This window comes from Peromyscus californicus, unplaced genomic scaffold (genome assembly GCF_007827085.1).
Source record: "Peromyscus californicus insignis strain IS unplaced genomic scaffold, ASM782708v3 Scaffold_16__1_contigs__length_79575227, whole genome shotgun sequence".
NCBI classification, from domain to species: domain Eukaryota; kingdom Metazoa; phylum Chordata; class Mammalia; order Rodentia; family Cricetidae; genus Peromyscus; species Peromyscus californicus.
Genome location: NW_026294458.1, coordinates 14,681,212 through 14,707,587, shown reverse-complemented (window position 1 = coordinate 14,707,587; position 26,376 = coordinate 14,681,212). Strand labels below are relative to the sequence as shown.

General features: G+C 48.9%; 1 protein-coding gene across 1 annotated transcript; it reads left to right on the top strand.

Moving 5' to 3' along the window:
• Positions 1-472: 472 nt before the first annotated feature.
• On the top strand, positions 473-19,698 carry Nrros (negative regulator of reactive oxygen species). The gene is made up of 3 exons (XM_052740483.1): positions 473-697; positions 14,866-14,986; positions 17,485-19,698. Exons 2-3 carry the CDS (start codon positions 14,879-14,881, stop codon positions 19,453-19,455), a joined length of 2,079 nt encoding a protein of 692 aa, XP_052596443.1. The 5' UTR covers positions 473-697; positions 14,866-14,878; the 3' UTR covers positions 19,456-19,698.
• Positions 19,699-26,376: the final 6,678 nt, after the last annotated feature.

The following is a 26,376-nucleotide window of genomic DNA, read 5'->3' as shown; positions in this document are numbered from 1 at the left end:
TGGTATTACACGTGTGTGCCACCATGGCCAACTTTCTTTTCCATTTATTTACTTAATTAAAAAAAAAAAAAGCACGGTGCCCATAAAAAATGATTCATAAAGACTAGCTGAGTAGATAAAAACAAAGATTAATGGGTGGACAACCCTTCTAAATGGTGGACTCGTCCCCTTGTCCCATTAAACAAAGTTGCGTTGCCCTTCACCAAATTCTATCCCAACTTGATCCTCGGACAGAAGCGTGGAGAAGATGTCCTGGGATCACCGACCACAAGCCAGGCTCCCGTGCTCACCCACCCAGGAGGGGAGCTTAGCGATCCTGACGTCTTCGCAGGCTGCACCTGCGTGGTGACAGCCCTGCAGGTCCTCCAGGGGTCGTGTGCCGCCCGCGTCCTTGTCCCACCCCACCCCGCGCGCCCCCCGCGGTGGCAGTTCCTTCTAAGACACTCGCTGAGTGCTGAGTCGCTCGCTGAGCGGCGGCGAGCTCTCCATGTGACTTCAGTTTCCGTCCTCTGTTCCTTCCGCAAGTGCTAAAATAATCTGATGCCCCAGAGCGAGTAGGCAGCGCGGCAGCGGCAACTGCTGTCCAGGAGGCCGGGGCCCCCCGGAGACGATGCTCCCCGCGGAGTCGCCTGGGCTTGCGGGAGCCGGGAGTATTTCGTGCGTGGGCTCACCGCCGGGCACCGCCAGGCTCCTCGAGGTGAGCGCGAGCTGGGAAAGAGTTGGGTGGTGGGAGGTCAGGCAGCGCCCCTGCCCCCGCGCCCGCGCCCCCGCGCACGCACATGGTGAAGTTGGGTTTGCGGGTATCCAGACTCCCCCGCCTCGGGCTGGGTTTGGGGGCTACAACCTCTGGTGTAGGTGGAAGTCCCTCCCTCCCTCAGGAACTCTTCGAGCTGAGAGAGGGGGTGTGATGTGGGCTTCAGAACCCGCTGTGGTTTGATTCCTGCCCTCTGCAGGGAGACTGTGAACGGGTCAGTGAGTGTTGTGAGCCGTGCTTTCTCATCGGTACAAAGGTTAACGCTCCTTGCCTGGTCCGAGTGACCGGACATAAAGAGACAACGCTGTGAACACTCAACTCAGCGTGCGGGTGTTTGCATCGGCTCTCTTTCCCCCTGACATAGACATAGGCACGGAGACTCATCTACAGTCACAAGGACTTAACGGGATCTTCCCAGGGTCAGCTGCGTGTGTTCATCCAAAAGACGGCAAAAGCCCTTCTCCTAGTCTTTGTCCCGGGTAAAATCTACTAGGATGTTACTCTGATCCACAGCTATCGGAATATCAGAGGGAGGCAAGAGCCAGGCTCTTCTGACTCCCGTTCAGTGCTCTGCTGTAGTTGTCTTGGCCTCTCCAGGCACAGACACACACCCATGTCCTCACAAACACCCGGGAGCTGGGCAGGAAGAAGCATTACCCTCAGAGCGGTGGCTGGCTCCACGTTGCTCTACGGAGATGAACACGTGCCCCACTGTGACTAGGATTGGAGCAGACTAAGGCAGGCTTTCCAGGGTCCCTTTTTGCTACTGACTGTGAGACACAGACTATTTCCAACGCTGCAGGTGTTTGAGGCCTTTCTAGCCTGGGGACACCCCCGTAGGCTGTTTATGTGGGCCTCAGAGTTCCTAGATAGGGTTATAAATTCGTGGGCCCCAGGAAAATAACCTCAACACCTGCCTTTAGGTTAAAAACCAAACTAAACAGCCTCACAGAGAAGGTGCCTTCATTTGATGGGTCCCTCCAGGGAGCTCTGTGGACTTGCACACACACTCCACCTGGCTGTCCTGGAATTCACTACCATGTTTCTTCAGCCACCATCCTAATGCCACAGGAGCATCCTAGAGAGAGCAGGCTCCCAGTGTCTTTGTCCTGAGGGCTGTGTGAGGAACATGTGCACTGGTCCATCTGTCCCTGGTCTTCTAGACTTGAAAAAAGACCCGGTACAGACCACAGGCTGCCTTCTGGCTGTATGTAGTGCACATCCCACCATGGAGTGGAGGCCAGACTCCTCTGTGGATAGCTGATAGCTCAGTTTATGCTTCATCCGTGTGATAACCACATAGATCAGGAGAGAGTGGGTTTGCAACCAACACCGAAGGGGATTGGTCATCTTTCCTGGGACCTGTTTGTAGCACAGTCACAAGTGTCACTGACTTCTGCTCACACGTCATTTCAGTGACAAATTTGTCATATGTATATGTCTCTGCCCTTGGTGGAATTTATTATTTACTCCTTTCCCTCCAAACCACTCTCTTCAGCCTGATTGCTGAGGGAAGGCTCTGTGTGCAACCTGATGGGTTAAGCCAATGGCTTCTGAAAGCTTGGAGGGGCAAAGAAGAAACCAAAAAAGGGCCGTGACACTCTGAGATCATGATGCCTCCTGGATAGCGGTAAACCTGATTTCAAGGATCTAGAAGATAGGATTGTTTTCACTGCTTATTTATTTATTATTTTGGTGGCATGGGGGGAATCAAACCCCGGTATTCGCACATGCTAGATAAGACTCTGCCAATGAGGTACACAACCTCGCCAGCCCTAGACAGGATTATTTAAACTACAGATAACAAAGCCCAACTGAAAGCGGCTTCATCACAAAAAGAGGATTTGTTATGTCATATAACTGAAAAAGTCTAAAGGCAGTTACTTCAGGCATGACTAGATCCAGGTCTCCAAAATACCACCAAGAATCTGTCTGTCCTCATCCAGCTTTGCTCTCTTCCTGGGCAGGTCCTGGAGACAGAGACAAAGGCTACCTTCAGCTTCCAAGCTAATCCCCACCGCCGGGCCATGTGAAACAGGAGAAAAGGTCTTTCCCCTTAGTGGTATTGTCCTTGGATCGATACTGTGTCTAATATAAGTAAGTCACTCTGATTAGGGACACAGAAGGTTGAAACAGGGACAGCCTTCTTTCTTCATAGTCCCCAGAGTGAGGGGTTGGGATCAGACCCAAAGAAAGAAACAAAACCCCAAAGAAACAAAAAACTGGACTTCTTAAGAAAGCATGGGATAGCAGAAGAGTGAAATGTACTGGATGCTACTGAATTGTGTGCCTAAAAATGGTTCCGGTAATCCATTCTATGTGAAAAAACGGAGGGGGGCGGAGAGAGAGAGAGTATGTGTGTGTGCTTCCCCCAAAAGCAACCCAGCAGAGCAACCCAGAAGCAGGAGAAATGAATGTGGGCAGATAGAACTTTCCAGGATCAGCAGAATCAGGCACTGAGAGCAGTGTGTGTCTTCGGTGTGAGACTTCAGCCCCAGCAGAGGACACACAGGAGGAAGTAGGGAACTTTACCCTCTTTGTCACCAGTGAGGTGGGCATGAAGAGCAGGACTGGGAGCAGCGATGGGCTCAGCGTGGCCACAAAGCTCTGTGAGGTCCCCGGGGACTCCCCTCCTTCAGCCCCAGCCCCCACATTTACCACAATCAGGCACTGCACTTGGCTGGCGCCCAGCTCGACTGCCTGCTCCTACCTCTAAGAAAGATAACCATCGGGGAGGGGATTTCTCCTCAGGAGACAGCATTTGGGGCTCTGACTTTGCACACTGCCCCTTCTCAGTGAGCCCTGGATATCTGAGGTAGACCCTAGTCTCTCATGGCTTCCCTTGTCTCCCTTGGGTGCCAAGACTGTCCTTCAGATTACAGAGTCAAAGGTGAATAGCTCTCTCCCTGCCCTGACTGGGGCCACCTTTTTCAACTTCAGTCAAGCAATGGTCCCTTGAAAGTTGAAGGGCACTCGAAACTTCCACATGGGACTGCCCTAATGACCTTTCTCTTGCTCTGGTTATTGGCTCCTTCTTCTGGTTCTTAAATTGAAGCTTCTGTTTTAGCTATTAATCTTGGCTTGTTTCTTTCTAATCCCCAGGGCTTCAAGGTCATTTAGCTCACCCCTCCCCCGAAGGCCACCCTGCCACCACAAGAACACTAATCAGAATATCAAAGACAGCATGGCATTGATCTCTGACCAATCAGAATAGATGCTGTAGTTAGAAATAGGATCCTAAGGGTCAGATGTCACCTCTTTGGCTGCTGAATTACAGTGGTTGAGAGTTCTAAGGGAGAGGCCAGTTATCTGGGATAGAGGCTCCTGGCTACTCACCAACAAATAGGTATCTACTTGTGCACCCCAGCTGAGCACTTAAATGACAAATAAAACACCTTCCCAGCAGGAGTGCCTCCAGCACCTTCTTCCTGGACTGAACTCAGCTCTACATGACCTGAGTCACTATGAGTTGACGCTGGCCTTTTTGAACTGTGGATTTCTTTTTGGTTTTTCGAGACGGTGTTTCTCCATGTAGTTTTGGTGCCTGTCCTGGATCCTGCTCTGTAGGACCAGGCTGACCTCAAACTCACAGAGATCTGCCTGGCTCTGGCTCCCGAGTGCTGGGTCTAAAGGCGTGCGCCACTGCCGCCCAACTAAACTCTGGATTTCTGAAAAATGGAAATCATAAGCAATGTCTTGAGCAGATATCTGTATGGTGATGTTCAAATGCAGCATCATTATTCACAATGACCAAAAGATGTCCATCCACTGATGAGTGAATAAACGAGCTTTCAAAAGGGAATCCTGACGTATGCCGTGCCATGGATGGACCTTGAAAGGAAAGCATATGTGATGTGAATAAGCAAGACACAAAAGAAAAACTATGACACGATTTTCTTTAGAACAGGCAATCCCCAGAGGAAAATCCGTGGTCACCACTGTGCCAGAGAAGGGACCATGGGGAGTGACTTCAAATGACAAGGGCTGATGGGAAGGTTAAGGTGGTGGACCACGGGATGGTTACCTAACAGTGTGAATGTACTTAATGCCACTGAATTATGTTCAAGAGAGCTAAAGTGGTAAATTACATGCATATGTTACCACAATAAAAAAAAAAAAAAAAGAAGGAAATCACCTCTAGTGCATAGTGCTGTTGCTGGTGTTAAATAGTGAATCAGGGGCTGTCTGTAGGAGCCTTTGCAAGTTCAGGCGTTAATATTACGAACTGAACACATTAAGTTACAACCCAATTCTCTTGGCTTTATACAATAATTTTTTGTTTGTTTGTTTTTGTTTTTCAAGACAGGGTTTCTCTGTGTTGCTTTGGTGCCTGTCCTGGATCTCACTCTGTAGCCCAGGCTGGCCTCAAACTCACAGAGATCCACCTGGCTCTGCCTCCTGAATGCTGGGATTAAAGGCATGTGCCACCACCACCTGGCTTGCAACAATTTTTTAGGAGTCCATTATTTAGGAAGGTAACTTTTTTTTTTTTTTTTTTTTTTTTTTTTAAAGATAGAATCTCACTATATAACCCAGGCTGGTCTTCAATTCTCCATCCTCCTGCCTCCGTGTTCTGAGTATTGGGATTACACTCATGTACCAACATGCCTAATTTAGAAAGGAAATTAGAAAAAAAAATCATATCCCTCTCATTTCCCCATGAATTCAAAATAAACTCTTCCTCTCCTCCTCCTCCTCTTCTTCTTCAATTTATTTTGAGAGAGGGTTTCTCTGTATAGCTCTGGCTGTCCTCGAACTTGCTCCGTAGACCAGGCTGGCCTTGAATTTAGAGATTTGCCTGCCTCTATTTCCCCAGTACTGGGATTAAAGGTGTGTGTCACCACCACCAGACATCAACAGGAGGATTTTAATTTTCTTTTTAAGTTTGTTTTGGGGACAGGACCTCACACTGCAGCCCAGACTGGCCTGGAATTTATGTAGCCCCTGTGGGTCTCAAACTCATGACCATCATCATGCTTCAGCCTCCTCAGTGTTGGTCATAGAGGTTTTTGAAATTTTGTGTTTATTTTCCTAATGGGCCTGAGCAGAGGCCAGAAGATGTTATTGGATCCCCTGGGACTGGAGTTAACAGTAGTTGTGAGCTGCCATGTGGGTGCTGAGACTTGAACTCAGGTCCTCTGTAGGAGCAGCCAGCTCTTAACTACTGAGCCACCTCTCCAGCTCCCTCACAGCAATGTTTAAAGAGTTAAATTGTTTTAGATGCACTCTGAAGTATTTGGGGAGAGAAGTACTGATGGCCATAGTCTGTGTTTGTTTATTCGTTTGGTGTTGATGGCTGAACCCAGGTCCTTGTGCATTAGAGGTCTGTGCTCTTCCGCTGATCTGCCTCTCACTCTGTGTACATTTTGTTCTGAGGACAGGTCATGAAATTGCACAGACTGGCCTCAAATTCACCATCTTCCTCCCTCAGCCTCCTAAATGTTAGGATTACAGGCATGTACCACCATGCCCAGCTATTGGTATTCTTTTCTAAATAGTTATTTAATTTTACCTGTGTTGTATGTGTATGCATGTGTGTATATGTGCACCACATGCATGCAGGAACCCACCATGTCAGAAGAGGGCATCAGATCCTGTGGAACTGTAGTTACAGGCAGCTGAGAGCTGCAATATGGGCACTGGGAACTGAACCCACCTCTTTTGCAAGAGCAACAAGTGCTCTTAACCAGTGAGCCATCTCTCTAGTCCCCATCTATTTGTGCTGGCTTTTTGTTTTGTTTTGTTTTAAGATCTATTTTTATTGCTTTTTAATTGTGTGTGGGTGTGCGTGTGCTCGTGTGGGTGCCTGTGGGGGCCAGAGCCATTGAATCCTCTGGAGTTGCAGATGTTGTGAGCCTCCAGATGTGGGTGTGAGAAACCAAATGTTGGTTCTCCAGAAGAGCAGACATGCTTTTAATGGCTGAGCCATCTCTCCAGCTCCTTGTAATCTATTTGTAAGCACAATAAAAAATAAGATGAAGTGAAGGATAAGTAAAAAGCATGATAAAAAATAATTACAGTAAAGTGTTATGAGTGGAATGTAGGTGGTGGGTATACAGTGGTCACTGACCGCAGGTTTTTTTCAATTTGGCTGTATGCTAAAGTTTTTTCTTCATATGTAAATGTTGGAGGAAAGTTGTTATTAATAATTAATAACTACTCAAATTGCTTCTCATAAACATAAATAATAAAAAAGAGAGAAACTGCAATATCCTATCATAGCATGTGGGCTATCAGGTTATTCTTCAACTAGACTGTTAGGTTCTGAACAGGAGGAAGGTACATGGAGGAGAAATAGGAATTTGGTAAAAGACGACCACAGAAAGGGTCTTTCCTGCAGAGGAAACAGCTTGTGAAATGTGTGATTCAGTCGAGGACTGCATGCATCCCAGGGTGGTTGGGGTTTGTGGTATTGGGGTTGAGCTGATGCGGAACTCACAGGCTTGCGTTTGAATGGAGGCTCCACGCTCACCAGGCATTCGGCCACACCTCTGTGTGCCTCCGGTCCCACAGGGATGTGGCATTTCTACTGATCTGGGCAACTGTGAGGGGTCCCCGCAAGTTGTTGCTCTGTTGTGCCTTCTCAAAGAAGCCGTGCTGGAGAGGAGGTGTTTTCATCCCCACTCCAGGATAAAATGAGCCGCGGTTCATCTCTGTGGTGTGCACAGTGACCCACGGACTCAGGGTAGTCAGTCACCTCCTCCGGGAAGCCCAAGACTCCAGGCATCCCCCTTGATTGGGGGATGGGATAGTTCCTTCATCCTTTCCCACACTGACCCCATTTGCACAGAAGACCTCCCCTTCCCATTGGTTCACAGGATACCTGGCTTCACCAAGGCATGTGTCTGCCCTCTGGGTGGGAGGAGAGGAGACTGCTGAAGGCTGTGGAGGTACTTGTGGTGGTCCCTGATTCCGTGAAACCCTTGGCATTTCTTTATGGAGACAAAGCTTTCGCTTGCATGTTCTTTACTTCTGTCTTGACCCAGCCTTTTGATGTGTTACTGTCACCTGTGGCCATTACTGGAGAGGATCCAGCTGTGGGTCTAGGCCGTACCCTAGTCCAAGTGCCCCTCCTTTACACAGTCCTTTCCTAGTTCCTCTTGAAGAAGCATGGTGGCTGGCCCTTACTCTTGCAGAAATCACTGGTGGGGGGATCTGTGAAAGGAACTGAGAAACTAATGCAATACACGTTGGGTGACTGAAGAGATTATTTTCTCATATACAGAGGGGATCCTGGGAACCCACTGCCAGCCACAGTGAGACACGTAAGAGCCAGTTGTTATTTCTCAGTGGGAACACATTGGCAGTTTTGAAGATCTGTGGCTAGATGCATTCTGTGGCTGTGGACTGGATAAAGTAAGCTGACCTCCGTGGGTTTGGATGGACTGGCCCTGACCATATGGGCAGTTGATTTACTTACCTATGGCCCTGGGGAAACGGAGTCTGAGTAGGTAGTAAGCGCTAGAAAGAGGTCAGTGAAGGTAAGTGCTGCTGTGGCCCTTAAGCCTCCTTTCGAATAGAGGCTAGGGTAGAGGCTGGCCAGACCTGGTGCTCAGGAGACATCCTGACATCGGTATTAGCTCTCCCCAGGCCGGCTGCCCATGCCACTCTATCCATGTGGGAGGCCAGCTCCCACCTTTTACAGGGTTCCTATAAGGAGGAGAGAGGAATAAGGAATTTGTAGATAGAAAGGTAGTGGAGAGGAGACAGACAGAAACACAGGACAGCTTCGGGAGGACCTGGGTCAAAATCCACCGGCCCCTTCTGTCTCTTCAAAAGGGCTTTTTATAACAATGTCAAGGGGTGGGACAAAAGAGCCCCCCTGCTAGATCAAAGCACAGTGTACAGCCCAAGTGCCGACCCTTCCACACACCTTGTAACCACCATGTGGTCAAGCAATCCCCTTATGCAGCCCTGCCGCGTGTAAAGCAAGCTCAGATCTCACTAGGAAACCTCTGTGGGCCTCCACATATCCATTTGTTAGGATTTCCAGCTATAAAACAGTGCCGAATGGTCCTTTGGGAAATGGTGCTGGTTAGTTTTTGGTCAGAAGGAACCTCACTTAAAAATGCTTTCATCAGACTGTCTGGGGGACATTGTTTTGATCGATGATTGATGTGGGAGGGCCCAGCTCTCTGGGGATAGTGAGGGGCATATGGTCCTGGATGCCATAAGAAAACAAGTTACAAGGTGAGGAAGCAAGCCAGCAAGCAGCACTCCTCCACAGCTTCTGCTTGAGCTCCTGCCTCCAGGTTCCTGACTAAGTTCCTGCCATGACTTCCTTCAGCTGTAAACGGAAATAAGCCCTTTCCTCCCTGAGTTGCTTTTGACTATGGGGTCTCTCACAGAAATGCTGAGTTTCTTAGTTAGAAACCTAGCCAGAACAGAAATGCTACTTTTTCTCAAAAAGGTAACCAACTACAAAATTGGAATTAAAATTTATTTGCTAGAGGGGTCATGGGAGACAAACCTTTATACTTCATGCAGAGTCTCAGTACTATGTTCAAGGGGCAGTAGTCCAGTGATTTCCAATGCTTCAATTCCTTACCTGTTTGTCCAACCTGTGTCCCAGAGACCAGCATGATGGGCCCTGGTAGGTTAATCACCCGCTTTTGAGGATGTTATCCTACCCTAGATGTGTGTGAGCACAGGCTGATTGACAGCTCATGAGGTGCTATCAGGCTGCTCCTAATCCAGTAACACCTGCAACACCTCTAGTCTCGTTTTGCTGGAGAAGAAACTTTTCGGATCGGAATCATTGAATTACAAAGAATGCATACATTGAAGGCCTTTGATCCACTGAGTAAAGTTGTCTTTCAGGGGGGAAAGGTGTATTTTTATCTCATATTCTTTATTTTTTTTAACTTTGAAAAATTTCAAGTTATAGAACAGTTTAATGAAAGCATGATAACTTTTAAAAAGCACACTGTTAAATTGACCAATCGGTTGACCAGTTGAGGTAGCACTTTGCTTTTACCCTGACTAACCCATTGGATGTGGGATTTTTATATATATAACTGATGGTCGATAATACCGTCTTTGCTTGCTTTTTGATGGGGAGCTCAGTCTGTACCCCAGGAACTCATGGCAGCCTTCCTGTCTCAACCTTGTGGGGTTATAAATGTGAATCACTACACCGGGCAAGACTTTGACCCTTGAAGGGTCCAAGTCAGTTGCTTTGTAGGGCAGTACAGCTTGGATCTATGGGGTTTTTGTATTGACTGGATTCGGGGCATGCACTCTCTCGCCGGGGGCTGTGAGAACAGAGTGTTGCGCTTCTGATGTACCACATCTGGAGCTCAGAGCTCAGGGCTCACATTGGGAGTTGTTAGGTTTGAACTTTCCTGAAGGTTGGAGTCCCACGAATCTGGTGCTAAGAATCAAAGCCAGCCAACCTGCTTGCCTGGAGCTTTCCACAGTGGGTGCTTCCCTGGCACCCGGGCCGTTTGATGTAGTCACGTTGGAGATGCTAATGTCCTTTATTCTGTAGTCTGTGACCAGCTGCCCTCCCCTTTCTTCCAAGATCCCAGGGGGCGGTCGCCCTTTACCTTCACACAGAGGCAGACTTCCTTTCCCTCAGAGCCCCTCTCTGGCACATAGTCGCTCTGTGTATTCATGGGTGCTACCTTCACACGCTGACCCTGTATACCTGCTTCTGATGATCCCCGTGCCCCCAATCCATAAACACTTGTCTCTAATACAAAATACCTCTGCCGGCTGCCTGCCTCCTTCTCCACAAAGCCTCTTTCTTTAAGGCTTCTTTGGCTTTTCTGATCATTTGAGGAGAAAGTTAATTATGTGGTAATGCATGTATGACACTTGATAATAGTTCCTTCAGCAAAGACCTTGCAGCCCGTTGTCTGGCAGCCGCTGGCATGGTAGTAACAGCTGGAGAGGTGGAGAGGTGAAGAACCGCATCCCAGCAGAAGGCTCCTGGGATTTTTCCGGAGATAAGATAGCAGTGCTGTTTATCTTGGACCCTGTGGTGCAGTGTCTCTCAGGAGTGTTCTGTAGATACGTAGTCTAGAAGAGTGTTTCCAAACTGAAGGTTACTTTGTTACTCTTTCTCAATGGTTTCAGGCCTCTATTTTCTTATAGGACTGGGGCTTGTACCCAGGACCTCCCACGCTTCTCTGGTGCGCTCTACATCCTGGCCCAAGAACACTAGCCGTTTTCAGTTTTCATTTTGAGAGTCTCAAAAAGTTGACCAGGTTGACCTCAAACCTGTGATCCTTCTGCCTCAGCAGGAACCATCACCTCTCATTCTGTATTTTCGTCGAACATAGCTTCAAGGCCATGTTCATTTGCATCGGTAGTTCAGAAAGGAAACAGAGGTCACCTGGACTATTTCAAATGGGAAATGTCGTGCAGGAGACAGACAGGAAACGATGGAAGAGGCTAAGAGGCAAACAAATACTAGCCTCTTGCCATGCAGGAATCTGTGCCCTAGGCAGGAGGGAGGAAGGAGGGGTGGTGGTCCCTGAGTCTGGGGACACCAGGAAAATCTCAAGGGGAAAGGGAAAGGGAGAGATATTTTGGATTCTCCGTTCTCCTGCCTTCTAACATGCCAGCTGTGCTCCCAACATGCTGTGGGCCAGCTGCCACTGGGGCTTGTGGACCCTTCAGAGCCTGCCATAGTGAGCAGAGCAAGGCAAGATGAGGTCATCACTCGAGGATGGATAGCTTTTTACCAGTCATCACCCCCGGATCACCCTATTCTTTTCTTTAAAACTCAGCCGGGCGTTGGTGGCGCACGCCTTTAATCCCAGCACTCGGGAGGCAGAGCCAGGCGGATCTCTGTGAGTTCGAGGCCAGCCTGGTCTCCAAAGCGAGTTCCAGGAAAAGGCGCAAAGCTACACAGAGAAACCCTGTCTCGAAAAAACAAAAACAAAAACAAAAACAAAACAAAAAACAAAAAAAAACTCCCCCCGACAAAAAAAGGAAAAATAAATTTATTTTTAGTTATATGTATGTGTGGGTATGACCACATACACATGTGTGTGTGTTGGAGGGGGTGCCCTTTGAGGCCAGAGGTGTTGGATCTCCTGGAGCTGGAGTTGTAAGAGGTTGTAAGCCACATGACATGGGTACTGGGAATCACACTCGGGTCCTCTGCCAAAGCAGTAAACAGGGTTCACTGCTGAGCCATGTCTCCAGCCCCTTGCCTCATTTTTTTTTTTTTTTTTTTTTTTTGGTTTTTCGAGACAGGATTTCCCTGTGTACCTTTGCGCCTTTCCTGGAACTCACATGGTAGCCCAGGCTGGCCTCGAACTCACAGAGATCCGCCTGCCTCTGCCTCCCAAGTGCTGGGATTAAAGGCGTGCGCCACCACTGCCCGGCTCATTCTTGATTCTTAATATAGACTTTTTAATCCAGCCTTTCTGAATAGATTATTCAGATATTGGTATATCGATGCCATCATCCCTCTAGCCATAGTATTAACTCTTTTTTTTTTCTGTACTATCCTAGAGATGATACATAAGAACAACAACCACTCGAGCTGCTCAGTGCTATTTGGAATTCATAAATAATAATTAGGTTGTTAGCGGCTCTCACAGTTAACGAAGCACCTTCACATACAGCAGCCTGAACGGCTCTCATAAAAGTCTACGAGGGGTTATTATTGCTCCCGTTTTATGGGAGGATTACCCAAGTCTTGGAGACGCTATACAAATTATGGAGAGTGGAGGCAGCATTTAAACTCTGGACTGTCCAGGTTCCAAACTCTATAATCTTTCCATGACATTCTGTTACTTAATGCCAGATGTTGCCCTTGTGGGCATGGCAAGATTTTTTTTTTTTTCCTCTGAGCTAGTTGGCTGAGGAGAGAATACCTTTAAATTTTGCAACCATTTTGGTGTCTCACAAATTAAAATTACAGTGGGTGTAGTGGCCCAGGCTTACCTAGCATGCCAGTCTGAAGTGTTGTGAGCCCCTAGAGAGCTGTACCCTTGTTCTTCACACATCGAAATTTAGTTTGTCAGTGTTCGGTGTACAGCTGCGTGGAGCAGCCCACGCATGACAGGAAGTGGAGAAAAAAAAAAAGACTTACTGTATAGACAATTCCCATTTCCCCATCTCCTCCATGAGCTGCAGGACACTCGGTGAGAGGAGAATGTGAGTGAACAGTTTCTTCGTGTCCTTGGCATTTACTAATCTGGCAGCCTTACCCCAGGATGGGCGGGGATCCCAAAGTTTCAGGGGTGCTTGTGTGTGTGTGGGGGAGAGTGCTGGAGGATGCTGAGGACAGGAGTCCAGATGGCTCTGCGTGTGCCATCTGTGCCCTGTGTCGGCCGTGAGGTAATAATTCCTGCACAGGTGCAGGGAAGGGAAGAGGGCCTTGGAAAGGATTCCCAGAGGCTGTCAAGGGCTGATCCCACCCCGGTTGTTTGTGTGGCGCAGAGGGCCGGCCTGGCCTCCAGTGAAAGCTGAGGTTGATATGTGTGGTTTTTTTTCTGATAGTCTGTTTTTACCAGTGAACATTCAGATCTGATCAGGATGTGAAGTTACCCTTCGGGATGGGTAAGCACACTAGAAGATGAGCAGAGAGGTCTGAGGGTGGCATGGAAGATGAGCAGAGAGGTCTGAGGGTGGCATGGAAGATGAGGAGGTTCGTGGCAGCCTGGTGCTGCTGGCCCAGGGAGAGGCTGAAGAGCTGCCCTGTGGTCCTTCTTGCGGGTATCCAGGCAAGGAAGGAGCAGATGGAACTCTGGACCAGGTGCTTGCTTCCTGTGGGGGCAGAGGAGGGCAGGGATGCCCCTGCGCTGTCAGATCTCACACTTGGAGGGTTGTCCATGAAATTACATCTACGGGGGTGGGGTGGGGGACGACTCCCTAGTTACCCACCCTGGAGCTCAGAAAGGGGACCTGGGTTGCTGTCAGTCCAGTCCATTTGGAACCCTGGAGAGGCCAGTGTTATCCCGGGACCGCTGTTCCCCCGACTTTTGTGCAGGTGATGCTGTCACCTCCTCATCGGAGACTTCTGTTGATGGCTGTATCACTTCCAGCCTCCCATGACCACTGGTCTTTCTGCATTGGCCAGACAAGAGGGCTATAACTGCACTTCAGAACTTTTTTTTTTTTTTTTTTTTTTTGGTTTTTCGAGACAGGGTTTCTCTGTGTAGCTTTGCGCCTTTCCTGGGACTCACTTGGTAGCCCAGGCTGGCCTCGAACTCACAGAGATCCGCCTGGCTCTGCCTCCCGAGTGCTGGGATTAAAGGCGTGCGCCACCCCCGCCCGGCCCAGAACTTTTTAATCTATCCAAAGATTGCTTTTGCATTTTCTCAAGGTTTTTTTTTCCTTGTCCAGGTGAAAATCTGAACATCCTTTTTTGAAGGGCCATATTTAAATAAGAACCAATGTGATGGACATATTTCTGAAAGCCTTCTTTCTTTTTCTTTTCTTTCTTTTTTTAAATTGTTGTTGTTGTTTTCTGAGGCACAGTTTCTCTGTGTAGCCCTGGCTGTCCTGGAACTCACTCTGTAGACCAGGCTGGCCTTGAACTCAGAGATCTGCCTGCCTCTGTCACCTGAGTGCTGGGATTGATGGCGTGGTCCACCACTGTCTGGCCTGAAAGCCTTCTTTCAACAAGATAATTAATATGTCTAAGTCCAGAGGCTACAGTCAGTGTTTCTATCCTGGTGTATCCTTCCTTTGCCCATTTATTTATTTATTTATTTATTTATTTATTTATTTATTTATTCATTCATTCATTCATTCATTCATTCATTCATTCATTCATGGCATGTACCTCAAGCTCATGCATGCATCAGGCAGAAATGAGCTTCATAGAGGAAAACTGCAGAATGGCAAAGCACAGGAAACCGTCAGTGACCTCAGGCCTGGTATTCAACCAAGTCCTTTGCATCGCCTGTCCTGCCCCTTTGGGGTTTCAGAGGTCAGTCACCTGCCCATTGAATGGCAGAGGCAAAATGAAAATGAGTTCTTGCCCATAGGGTCAGCGAAAGGTCGAAGGCGCTGGCTGAACAGAGAGACTTGAATAATTTGTGGTTTTCTACCTCCGTGTAGTTGTGGGTCCTTCTGCCCGTGCTGAACAACCGGCCCTCTCGGCTAACCTGTCTTTCTCAATTTGTCCTGGTCTCTGTCCACAGTGCTGTGCTTGAGATGGAGTTCCTGCCCTTTTGGCTCTGCCTGGGTTTTCCCTTCTTGGTTGTGGAATGGAGGCACGGAGGAGGGGCGGCCGCTGCAGCTTCCCAAGGAGGCTGCAAGGTGGTGAGTTTCTCCTTGGTTGCGATCTCTCTTTTGCCCCTATCTGCATGGGGCTTGCTTGGTCTGCTTGGAAAGCTCATGATTTGTCAGTCGAAGAGAGCATGAAGTGAATGGATCTGATTCAGTGTGTACCTGCCTAGTGCAGTGTGCTTACTGCTCTTCAGCAGGAGATTTTCAAGAGGGCACTTGGGAAGGACCAGGAAGTTCCTGCCCCACCTTTTCATGTGTACTGATGACAAGAGGCCCCAGGAAAAGGCCTACATCAGCCACCAACAGCAGGAATACCTGACTAATGAGCTCCACTAATGCTACCAGAGTCACTGAGGGAGACACACCAACCCTGGAGAAGTCCTGCCTGCGAGTTCATGTGTGAGCCAACACAGATGCTTCAGCGGCCCTGCAGAGAGCGAGCTACCCAAACCATACTGCAGAGTGATGCTCACGACCAAGCTTAAGCTTCTGAAGGTCCATGGGCGGGGTGTCCTGAGCCTTCGTGATCATCTTTTGAAGACTTCCTGTCTGCACGTGAAGATAGATTTAGGTCATCGTTGAGCTCAGTTCTAGAAAATTGCCTGTACCTGAAGGATATCAAACATCTGCTTGAGAAACACATGCCTAATAAGCGTTCCTCAAGCCCAAGAATGGGAAAGACAAATTGGAAGCCAGGGTTACAGGATTACTTACATTCAAGAATTTTTTTTCAGTGTATTTGGTGACAGGGGAAGAAAGTGTTCTTAAAGTTGATTAATCTTAAAAAGCACTGCTTACCTGGAGACCCTGAAGCCGCTGTCTGCCAATTTCTTCATCTATAAAACAGAAGCAATACTAATGATATCTGCTGATCATGATGGCACACACCTGTCAACCCAGTACTCAGGAGGTAGAGGCAGGAGGGTCAAGAGTTCAAGGCCAGTCTCAGTTACATTTCAAGTTCAAGACCAGTCTAGGCTACATGAGACCTATCAATAATAATAATGATGATAATAACAATAATAATTTCTATCAATGATATCATGAGACTGGGCTGTTTTGGTGATTGATTTATAACAAGCGCTCACTATGAGGATGCTTGATATACAGTGAGTACCATGTGTTTTTGCCAGTTATCATGAATACGTTATTATCAGTGTCAGCCCAGTTACACGTGACTGCCACCATTCCCTTACAGAGGCAACAAGTGATTTAACATCACAGTAGCTATTTGGGGGCCACCAGGCATGGGAAGAGAAGGGAATAAAGTGTGAGATCTTCAGCCACTTTTCAGGGCTCAGTCTGGATTCTCTGCCTGGTGGGAAGTGGTAGAGACTTGACCATCAAGGAAGTCAAAGAACAGATTTCCTTTGACTCTTAGGACTTGAGGAGTCTGGAAGCTCAGGCACTGCTCTTCATTACATTAGCTGTTCCACCTTGGCATAGAATGGGCATGTAAAGTTTCTTGTGTGCTCCGGTGACCACATGGTCCTTGGCAACACTTTGGTGGGAATTACGAAGGTCTGAACCCCCTTGGACTACAGCAGCTGTGGAGGAACAGGGTCCATCACAGGCTGAGGAAAGCCACTAAGTGTGGTGGTCTCCAGAGAGGCCACAGGAAAATACAGAGCTAATGTCGGTCTCAGTGCCGAGATTGCATTTGGAAAAATGTCAGTTCTCCACACATTAATGCAATCATTAAATGCAGTAGGCTTTGGGAGGGGGAGCGGAGGAAGGAAGGAGCCTGGCAAGTTCATTCTAATGTCTATGCTGAAATTAAAAAAAAAAAACCACCTCAAGTGCTCAACAATGAGCATCTTAATTAATTAGCGCACACTGGTAATTACAACTGGTACGCCAACACTTATTAGCCATAATAAATGTGATAATCAGCAATCACACTCAGAAAAAAACCTTATGAGCCCAATTACAAGTAATGGACTCATAATGGTTAGCGACTTTCATCTGAGGGAGAAGCTGAGATTATCTGAGTTTCTTTTTTTCTGCTTTTGATGCAGGGTCTCTCTAAATAGTCCTGTCTGGCCTGGAACTCGCTCTGTAGACCAGGCTGGCCTCAAACTCATGAAGACCCACCTGCCTCTGCCTCCTGGGTACTGGGTGCTGCCACCACGCCCGGTTACTTTTCAGTTTTTTATATTTCAATATAGCATCAGTTTTTTAGTTATTATGTTTTATTTTAATAACCAGATGAAGAATTTGAGACTGTAAGAGGTTAGTTCCTCTCTCAGGGTCAAATCAGCATACTGCAGAGTGGAAGTCCGGCCTTGAGTGCTAGCTCCAAACCCGGGTGCCGTCCCTTCCTGGGGTCTTTTCTCTTTGTCCTCGGAGACTGAGCTACTCCGTATTCACTTGTAAGTGAGATGCGCCTTGACTCACCGACCAGCCTATAGGAAGCGATGACATTGCTCTTCCTAACAATTTTTTTTCCTGGACACTTAACTAACATCAGGCTAGCTAACTGCTTTTGCAAACTACATTTCTGTGCCTCAATTCCGTGTTTTTGGACCTAGGTGGATGGAGTCGCTGACTGCCGGGGGCAGAACCTTGCTTCGGTGCCCAGAAGCCTCCCATCGCATCCCTGGATGCTCATTCTGGATGCCAACCCTCTCAGGGTCCTGTGGAATCATTCCCTCCGGGCCTACCCACGCCTGGAGAGCCTCAGTCTGCACAGCTGCCACCTGGACCGTATCGGCCACTACGCCTTCCAAGGGCAGGGCCACTTACGCAGCCTGGGCCTGGCAGACAACCGCCTCTCCGAGAACTACAAGGAGACAGCGGCAGCCCTCCACACCCTGTTAGGACTCCGGAGCCTGGACTTGTCCGGAAACTCCCTGACGGAAGACATGGCAGCCCTCATGCTTCAGAACCTCTCCTCGCTGGAGGCTGTGTCTTTGGCAAGGAATGCCCTCATGAGGCTCGATGAGTCTGTCTTTGAGGGCCTGGAGCACCTCAGGGAGCTGGATTTGCAGAGAAACTACATCTTTGAGATTGAGGGTGGTGCTTTCGACGGCCTGACTGAACTGAGGCGTCTCAACCTTGCCTACAACAACCTCCCGTGCATTGTGGACTTCAGCCTCCCGCAGTTGCGGTTCCTCAACGTCAGTTACAACATCCTGGAGTGGTTCCTGGCAGCCAGGGAGGAGGCGGCCTTTGAACTGGAGATCCTGGACCTGTCTCACAACCAGCTGCTCTTTTTCCCTCTCCTGCCCCAGTGCGGCAAGCTGCACACCCTCCTGCTACGGGACAACAACATGGGTTTCTACAGGGACCTCTATAACACCTCCTCACCGCAGGAGATGGTAGCCCAGTTCCTTCTTGTGGAGGGCAACGTGACCAACATCACCACGGTCAACCTCTGGGAAGAGTTTGCCTCCAGCGACCTGTCAGCCCTTCGCTTCCTGGACATGAGCCAAAACCAGTTCTGGCACCTGCCGGATGGCTTCCTGAAGAAAACCCCAGCCCTTTCCCACCTGAACCTCAACCAAAATTGCCTGAAGATGCTCCACATTCGGGAGCACGAGCCCCCCGGGGCGCTCACTGAGCTGGATCTGAGCCACAACCAGCTGGCAGAGCTGCGCCTCGCTCCGGGGCTCACCGACTGCCTCAGGAACCTCCAAGTGTTCAACCTGAGCTCCAACCAGCTCCTGGGAGTCCCCACTGGCCTTTTCGACCACGCCAGCAACATCACTACAATTGACATGAGCCACAATCAGATCTCACTCTGTCCCCGGACGGTGCCCTTAGACTGGCCGGGGCCCTCCAGGTGCGTGGATTTCAGAAACATGGCCTCCTTGAGGAGCCTTTCTCTGGAGGGCTGTGGCCTGAAGGCATTACAAGACTGCCCATTCCAGGGTACCTCCCTCACTCATTTAGACCTGTCTGGCAACTGGGGGGTTCTGAATGGAAGCATCAGCCCTCTCTGGGCTGTTGCCCCCACGTTACAGGTCCTGGCGCTCAGGAATGTGGGCCTCAGTTCCGGCCCGGCAGAGATGGACTTCTCTAGGTTTGGGAATCTGAGGGAGCTGGATCTTTCCGGAAATTCCTTGACCAGCTTCCCAAGGTTCAGCGGCAGCCTGGCCCTTCGGACTCTTGACCTCCGCAGAAACTTCCTCACGGCCCTTCCCCAGAGGGCTGTGTCTGAGCAGCCGCTGAGGAGTCTGCAGGCCATCTACCTCAGCCAGAACCCTTACGACTGCTGTGGGGTGGAGGGATGGGGGGCCCTGCAGCACTTCAAGACCGTTGCAGACTTGGCCATGGTCACGTGCAACCTCTCTTCCAGGATCGTCCGAGTGGTCGAGCTGCCCGAAGGTGTGCCTCGGGACTGTAAGTGGGGGCAGGTGGACACCGGCCTGTTCTACCTCGTCCTCATTCTGCCCAGCTGCCTCACCCTGCTGGTGGCCTGCACCATCATCTTCCTCACTTTTAAGAAGCCTTTGCTTCAGGTCATCAAGAGCCGATGTCACTGGTCATCCATATACTGACCTACGTGCCGAGGCTGGAAATTTGATCTGTGCGCGGAAGGATGCTTTTCTGTGACGGGTCTTCACATCTGCAGTGGCTGGGTGTGACGCATCGAAGGTTAAATTAAAATTTAAAAAATGCCCGTCTTCAGTCCCATTAAATTCTTCTCCCACCCTTGTGATTTATCCTCATCATCCTGGTGAAATATTTATTAAGTGACATTCTGTTAGAATAAAGGGCGCAGCTCATAAATATTTTTTTTTTTTTAAATCAAATGCATCGTGTGTAATGTCCTCTGATGGGTTCCTTTGGGTTATTTTTCAATGACCTTTCTTTGGTGACAGCCATGGAGGCAAAGGGTGACAGTCTGATGCTACTTGACAATAAATACATCTGCCACTGCATGTCCCGGGAGGGTGAGAACCAGCATCCTAGAAATGTATCCCAAGGTACTGCTGGAGGGTGTGGCCCCAGATGTGAACTCCCTGCTCTGCTGATGGCCGATAGCCACTGCAGTGAGAAAGGGCCAGCGGCAGGGCCCTTCCCAAGGGCTCTGGGTTCACATCTGGAGTCTCTAGTGGGCAGACATGATGCTTCCATGGACCAGCTAAGAGAATGGTAGCGCAGCCTGATTTCCCTGTTTGGGACCCAAAAGCCGTGCTTACTCTGAGGCAAAGCAGAGGAATGCCAGACAGGAAGGAAGCCGGAGCCTGCTACCTGTGGATCCTCCCAGTCCACACCAGTCACAGTAGTAACGTTCAGCACCGGTTCCTGAAGTCCTTTCTCCCTGCATTCTTCCAAGAAAAGCAGACTAAGCATTCTTCCAAGATAAGCAGACTATTCCTGTGCCGCTCACTCCCTGGGGGACAACGTGAAGTCACAGTCCCTATTCTTTGGGTAAGAGTGAGTTCACACAGTTGTTGCTTCTCATCTCCACTTTCTGAGTCATAAAAGAATTATACTAAGTGGAGAGGGCAGCTGAGGGGACAGAAACTGATTTCTGTTACCGTGTAGACTAATGTCGGGCAGAGCTGTCAAGGCAAATCAAAGAGAAAATGGTCTTAACTTGGCAAGGCGGAAGTTTCCCCTGAATGTTCTATGCAGCCTTCCCAGTAAATCATATTCCATGGCCTCAGTGGCGACCCCTAGAGTCCGTTAGATTAATCACCATATTCCATGGCCTCAGGGGCGACCCCTAGAAGCCATTAGATTTTGCCCTTATCGTCACCCATCTTTCCTATCAGTGACACATCCTGCGTAACCCTTGCCAAGTACTTCCTGGGTTCCTGACGCTGCCTTGAAGCCTCTGCCCTGTCCCGCCAGGAGAGCCCTCTCAGCCGCTGCTCGGAAACCCGGGCTCACACAATCTCCCCGTTAATAAGACCCATTCCCTGGGGTCCTGCTGTTTTCCAGAGCCATGACCAGCTAGTTAGACAAAGTAACTCAGCCAGGCGGCGGTGGTGGCGCACGCCTTCAGTCCCTGCGCTCTGGAGGCAGAGGCAGGTGGATCTCTGAGTTCAAAGCCACACTGGTCTACAGAATGAGTTCCAGGACAGCCAAGGCTACACAGAAAAACCCTGTTTGGGGCGGGGGGGGGGGGGGGGGGGGGGATTTGACAAAGGAACTTATCTGTGGCTGGTCTTGAGTTAGTATGCCAGTCTTGTGTCAGTGGGGTGCTTTGAGTATCTCACACAAAAAAAGGTTGATTCTACCTGATTAAAGCATCATGGGAATTTAAGCAAAAGGATCTTGGGAGGTTCTGAACACTCTGGGGAGGCTGAGGCTCCACCTTGGGGAGTGGGTGGGAACAGAGGGTGACATGTCACCATTAGGACCACAGTCTAAACCGTGCCGGAAACGACGATATTGAGAATGTGACTGCAACCAGCCGTGGATCACAGTTCACAGCTCCTAGGGCCACAGTCATCGTTGCTGACACGAGCGACTGCTCCCTACATTCTCTCTCCTGTGCCACCAGCTGATGCACGGCCTGGAGCCGGTGCATGGTAAACTGACCATAGGTTCCGTGACCCTGCCTGGCCGACCACAGGATGGGCCTCTAGGTGAGATGTTTTTTAAAAAAAGGAGGGGAAGGAGGCGCTGTGCTTCGGCAGATGCTCAGATCAGACAGAGTCTCCAAACATGGGAAAGAAAAAAGATGCTGAAAAAACCAAAAGCCAAAAAGCATCATGCCTTTTTAGGCAATCATGCACATTTTAGCAGAAGACTTCTAAAAGCAGGTTCTCAGCATAAATGATTTACTCAAAAGATGGAAACTTCAAGAGGAATTTCAGTTCACTGGGGAGATATTTGGGGTCTATGAGGCCCTTGGAAGCTCCTCGAGTTATACCATGTAACCAATGTCCTTAGGACCCATCTTATCAGGACTGCAGAGAACTCAGGACAGAGCCCTATCCTGCTGCTGTCCATGGCTTCAGAAGGTTGTGGCTGTCCTGCTAGTTTGGTCTGTCACTAGTGTCTGAAGGCTTCTTTCAAAGGGGTGAAAAGTTTGGTTAGGGCAGGTGGATTTTTTTTAAGTTTTTTTTTTTTTTTTTTTGACAAAGTTTCTCTGTGTAGTTTTGGTGCCTGCCCTGGATCTCGCTCTGTAGACCAGGCTGGCCTCGAACTCACAGAGATCTGCCTGGCTCTGCCTCCCAAGTGCTGGGGTTAAAGATGTGTGCCACCACTGTCCAGCTCTGTCTCTAGTCTTGATCTGTGGTTTCTTCCAACAAATTCTGTACCTTTGCCCTCCCTGATTTCCCCACCCACCTCTTCCCTAAGAGTACACTGTAACACATTCTCTCAGGACACTGGAGAGGGGAGAGCCACACAGCCTGCTGCCAGAGTTCTCTGGTGGGACCCAAATGTCTGTTTGCCTGAGATCTCTTCTATAGCCAGACTGTGGGTAGGAAATTGCCACATGCCGGAATACTCAGATGAGAGAACATTGAGAATCAAAGGATAATGGGAGGCTTGTTTGTTGGCACGAGTCACGGGCGCTCAGATTTTGACAATCTAGTCACGAAGCAAAAGCTTGAGGTCTTCCTAGAAATGCAAAGCGAGTTGTTGGAGATCATCGGAGTTTTAATAGTCCCCAGTTTCCAGGAATTGAATGACCTTCGGTCTGATTCGGTCTGGTCATCATTTAGCCATTCGTGGTCTGCTTTTGTTTACTTAGTGTGTCCGATAATTTCCTCTGCCGTACCAGATCGGGGTAGTCCACCCTACCTGGGAGGCAATTTGGCTAAATAGGAGCCTCAGCAGATTTGAGGGGGGACAGTGTGTGTGTGTGTGTGTGTGTGTGTGTGTGTGTGTGTGTGATTTTGTTTCCCTGATTTCTCTTTGTGGTTTGTCTTAAGCCGACTGCACCTATCAGCCAGAGGTCACACTTCTCTCAGGGTGGTCTGTTAAATCTCTGTCTTGGGGTCTGGGCCCCACTGGCTCCAACGGTCCCTACCCTCTGGGTTTAGGGATGGGTAGCAGTTCTGTGTCACCAGACCCACGTCAGTGCCTTGTCCTTTAAGGGGTGCCTTTCCCTAATGGCTGCTTTGTAGTACCTCGGGGCTTTGTTCTCCCTCGAATGTACTCTCTGGTTCCTTTGGGGACCCTGGGTGGTAAAGTCCCTTATTTAGTAATACTAGCTTGGAAACCCTAGTGTTTGCATCAAAAAGCCACAGGATACTGAGAACACAGCCAGAGCCGGGAAGGCCAGCCCTGAAAAAGGTGTCCCGCGGACTCAGTATGGGTGGACTGGAGGAAGGCAGTGGCTATAAATAGCTGGCATATCTCACTATATTACAAATTGATTTAGACTTTGCCCAAATTACCATGGAAGATATTTCTAACCCAAAGAGTGTGGGTGTTGTGACAGCTAAGGGAAGGGGCAGTGGAGCTAGGGAGAAGGTGTTATTACAAAATACTCCTGCCAGGCCGTGGTGACACACATCTTTAATCCCAGCCCTCGGGAGGCAGAGGCAGGCTGATCTCTGGGAGTTCGAGCCAGCCTGGGCTACAGAGTGAGATCCAGGACAGCCAAAGCTACACAGAGAAACCCTGTCTCAGTAAAAAAAGAAAGAGAGAGAGAGAGAGAAAGGGAGGAGAGGGAGGGGAGGGGTGGGAAGGGAAGGGAAGGAAAGGGAAGGGAAGGGAGGAGAGGAGAAGAGAAGAGAAGAGAAGAGAAGAGAAGAGAAGAGAAGAGAAGAGAAGAGAAGAGAAGAGAAGAGAAGAGAAAAGAAAAGAAAAGAAAAGAAAAAAGAAAAAGAGAATACTCCCTGGAGCTTGATGGTATATGTGAGTGAGGGGCTGAGTAAAGAGACCTCCCAAATGGCCGCAGTTTCATTGTGAATAAGAGAGAACATCCAGAGGCAACTGGAATTGTCCAGAGCCAAGAGGAAAAGCCGCAGACTGGACATGGCCAGGGCTAGGGCAGCAGGGTGTGGAAAGCCATGCAGGTTATGAGGAGGATTGGCAGTTGGGGGAGAGGGCCTGTGAACTGGAGCAGCCTGGGAGTTTAGGGAAGAGGAGGAGGTGAGAAGGACAAGGATGCTATTGAGGGGCCTTTGAAATGTCTAACAGGTACTTGTGAACAGGGACTGAGGGGCCTGGTGGCCAGCATGGGCTTTGATATGCAACCATAGGTGTATGTCAACGAAGAGTCATATGTCCCTTTTGCCAGAGGCAAGGAAAATGACTCCGTATGGTGGACAGAAAACCCTGAGGTTTTCTCGAATTCCTGGGGAATGCTGACTTTTATTCAACTACCAGAAATCGTTCTATAATCCAGTCTGAGCTAAGCCAAGGCTGTCCTGTGCACTTCCTGGGACCTAACAGTGGCCTGGTGGTTAAGAGCACCTGTTGTTCTTGCGGAGGACCAAGGTTCAGTTTCCAGCACCCATGCTGGGCAGCTCACAACCATCTTTATCCAGGGGACTTAATGTCCCTAGCCTCTGTGGATGGACACACACACACACACACACACACACACACACACACACACACACACACTAAAATAAAACAGAACACTCCCACATCACATTTTCTCTCCTGCATGGACGAGAGAAGGGGGACTAAAGGTCTAACAGGAGGAAGGGGGGAGCACAAGAGTGATGGAGCAAAAAGAACATCAGAGTGTGACTGTATTTGGAGCCAAAATATTTATCTACAGAAAAAGAGAAAGTAAAAAACATAAAAGTGATTTTTTTAAAGTGCATTTTCTTTTTAATAAGGACAATACTATTGCCCACAGCAACTTGACTCCATGGTGGGCGTGGCCCTGCCTGTTTCAAGGTGCTCCCTGTGGGCTTTCAGCATAGAGATTCTGCTGTTCCATGGAGTTAGAGATGATCATGTTGTTGGAATGCAGCCGGAAATTCAGGACAAAACTAAACAGGATACTGCAGTGTCCTGGCATTAACTTTAGAAATCCCCACTTGTCATCTCCTCCTCCATCGTCTCCAACAATTTCCAAACGTTTCCTTTGTGCTAATGTTTTAGATAATTTCACTTAATTTGAAGAAAACCCTGGGCTGAGAGCAGTTAAGGTTTGCTGAAGGTCATATAGAATTAAGGTCAAGATGGTATCAGTGTAGGCAACCTCAGTGCCTTGCCTGTCTTTATCAGGTAGATCAAACCGTTAGCCCTGCATGGTTAGTGGTCCCTGAAAAACACACGTTTACTGATTAAATGGCAGATTGGTTCTTATGGGGCAGAGGTAAGGAGGCTCAGAATTGTACTTGTCACCGACTGCACAACATGGAGACAGCCTGGAGGTCATTCACAGCCAGTCAGTCTCACTTGGTTCTTTATTTTTTTGTTTGAGAAGGTGGTCCCATGCAACCCAGGTTGGCTTCAAACCCACCTTGAATCTCCCCTTCTCCTGTCTCCTAAGTGCTGGGATCACGGCACCATGACACCATGATCAGCATGGGCTTCCTCCATTAAAAAAAAAAAAAAAATTAATGTGTGTGTGTGTGTGTGTGTGTGTGAGAGAGAGAGAGAGAGAGAGAGAGAGAGAGAGAGAGAGAGAGAGTGGGAGGGAGAGAGATGCACATGCATGCCAGGGAACTTGTAAAGTTGGTCTTCTCCTGTCACAGGCCCCGGGTTTGAACTCAGGCTGTCAAGTTTGTTGGCAAGCACCGTTACCCACAAGCTGAATCAGTTTTCAGTGGAGTTAAAGGTGGCCTGAGTGTTGCTGCAGCCCAAACTGTGGTGCAACCCCATGGACCTCTGAAGATCTTGGGGGTGGGTTGGGGCCAGGATGGGAGAGGGCATAGAGGGGGTGGGTGGGCAGAGAGGGTCATGCTTTCTAGAGGGTGTGTGCGTTTCTCTTTCCGGCTGATGTTTTCAATGTGGTGAGCACATCCCTTTGACGGAAAGCCTGGAGAGGAAGCCCGGCACTTCCTGTTCTTACCAATGCTGCAAAAAAAAAAACGCAAACAAGAAGTGAAGAAAAATGGGGAAAGGGAAGAAATGGGAAGCTCTTGCTAGGTCAGGATGCCTCAGGATGCCGGATTCCAGAAGAACCCAGCTGGCTTTTGTGCTGGAAATGCCCAGGAAGAGGCACCATTCCCATGCCAGATGCTCAGATCAATCAGGACCCAGGAAATAATTTCTCCACATGAAAAGAGCACCTTGAGAAGCATCTGAATGGACAGGACAGTTGAAGATCTTGAAAGGGATGAAGAGATTCATAGAGGGTGAGCTGCCAAAGAAATACACGAAGCCCAAACGCTGCCCTTGACTTTTTCCATTCCAGCCCCTGCAATGTTGGAAAGAATCATTTTAATCATTTAATAAGATCATTTTAATCATTTAATACAAAACTCTGCTTTTTGCCCTTGGGAGGAACATCTTTGTTTCCACAAGCTGTTTCATAGGATTTAGCAGGAACAGCTTTTTAAACAGCATCCTGGTTTCTGGACGGAAGTCCACAGGCGCTGCTG

Bases quoted from the DNA above. Each gene is read 5' to 3' on its own strand.
- Nrros (XM_052740483.1), top strand. From the start codon at position 14,879: ATGGAGTTCCTGCCCTTTTGGCTCTGCCTGGGTTTTCCCTTCTTGGTT. The intron at 14,987-17,484 runs GTGAGTTTCTCC...TTTTGGACCTAG, and splicing joins CCCAAGGAGGCTGCAAGGTG to GTGGATGGAGTCGCTGACTG.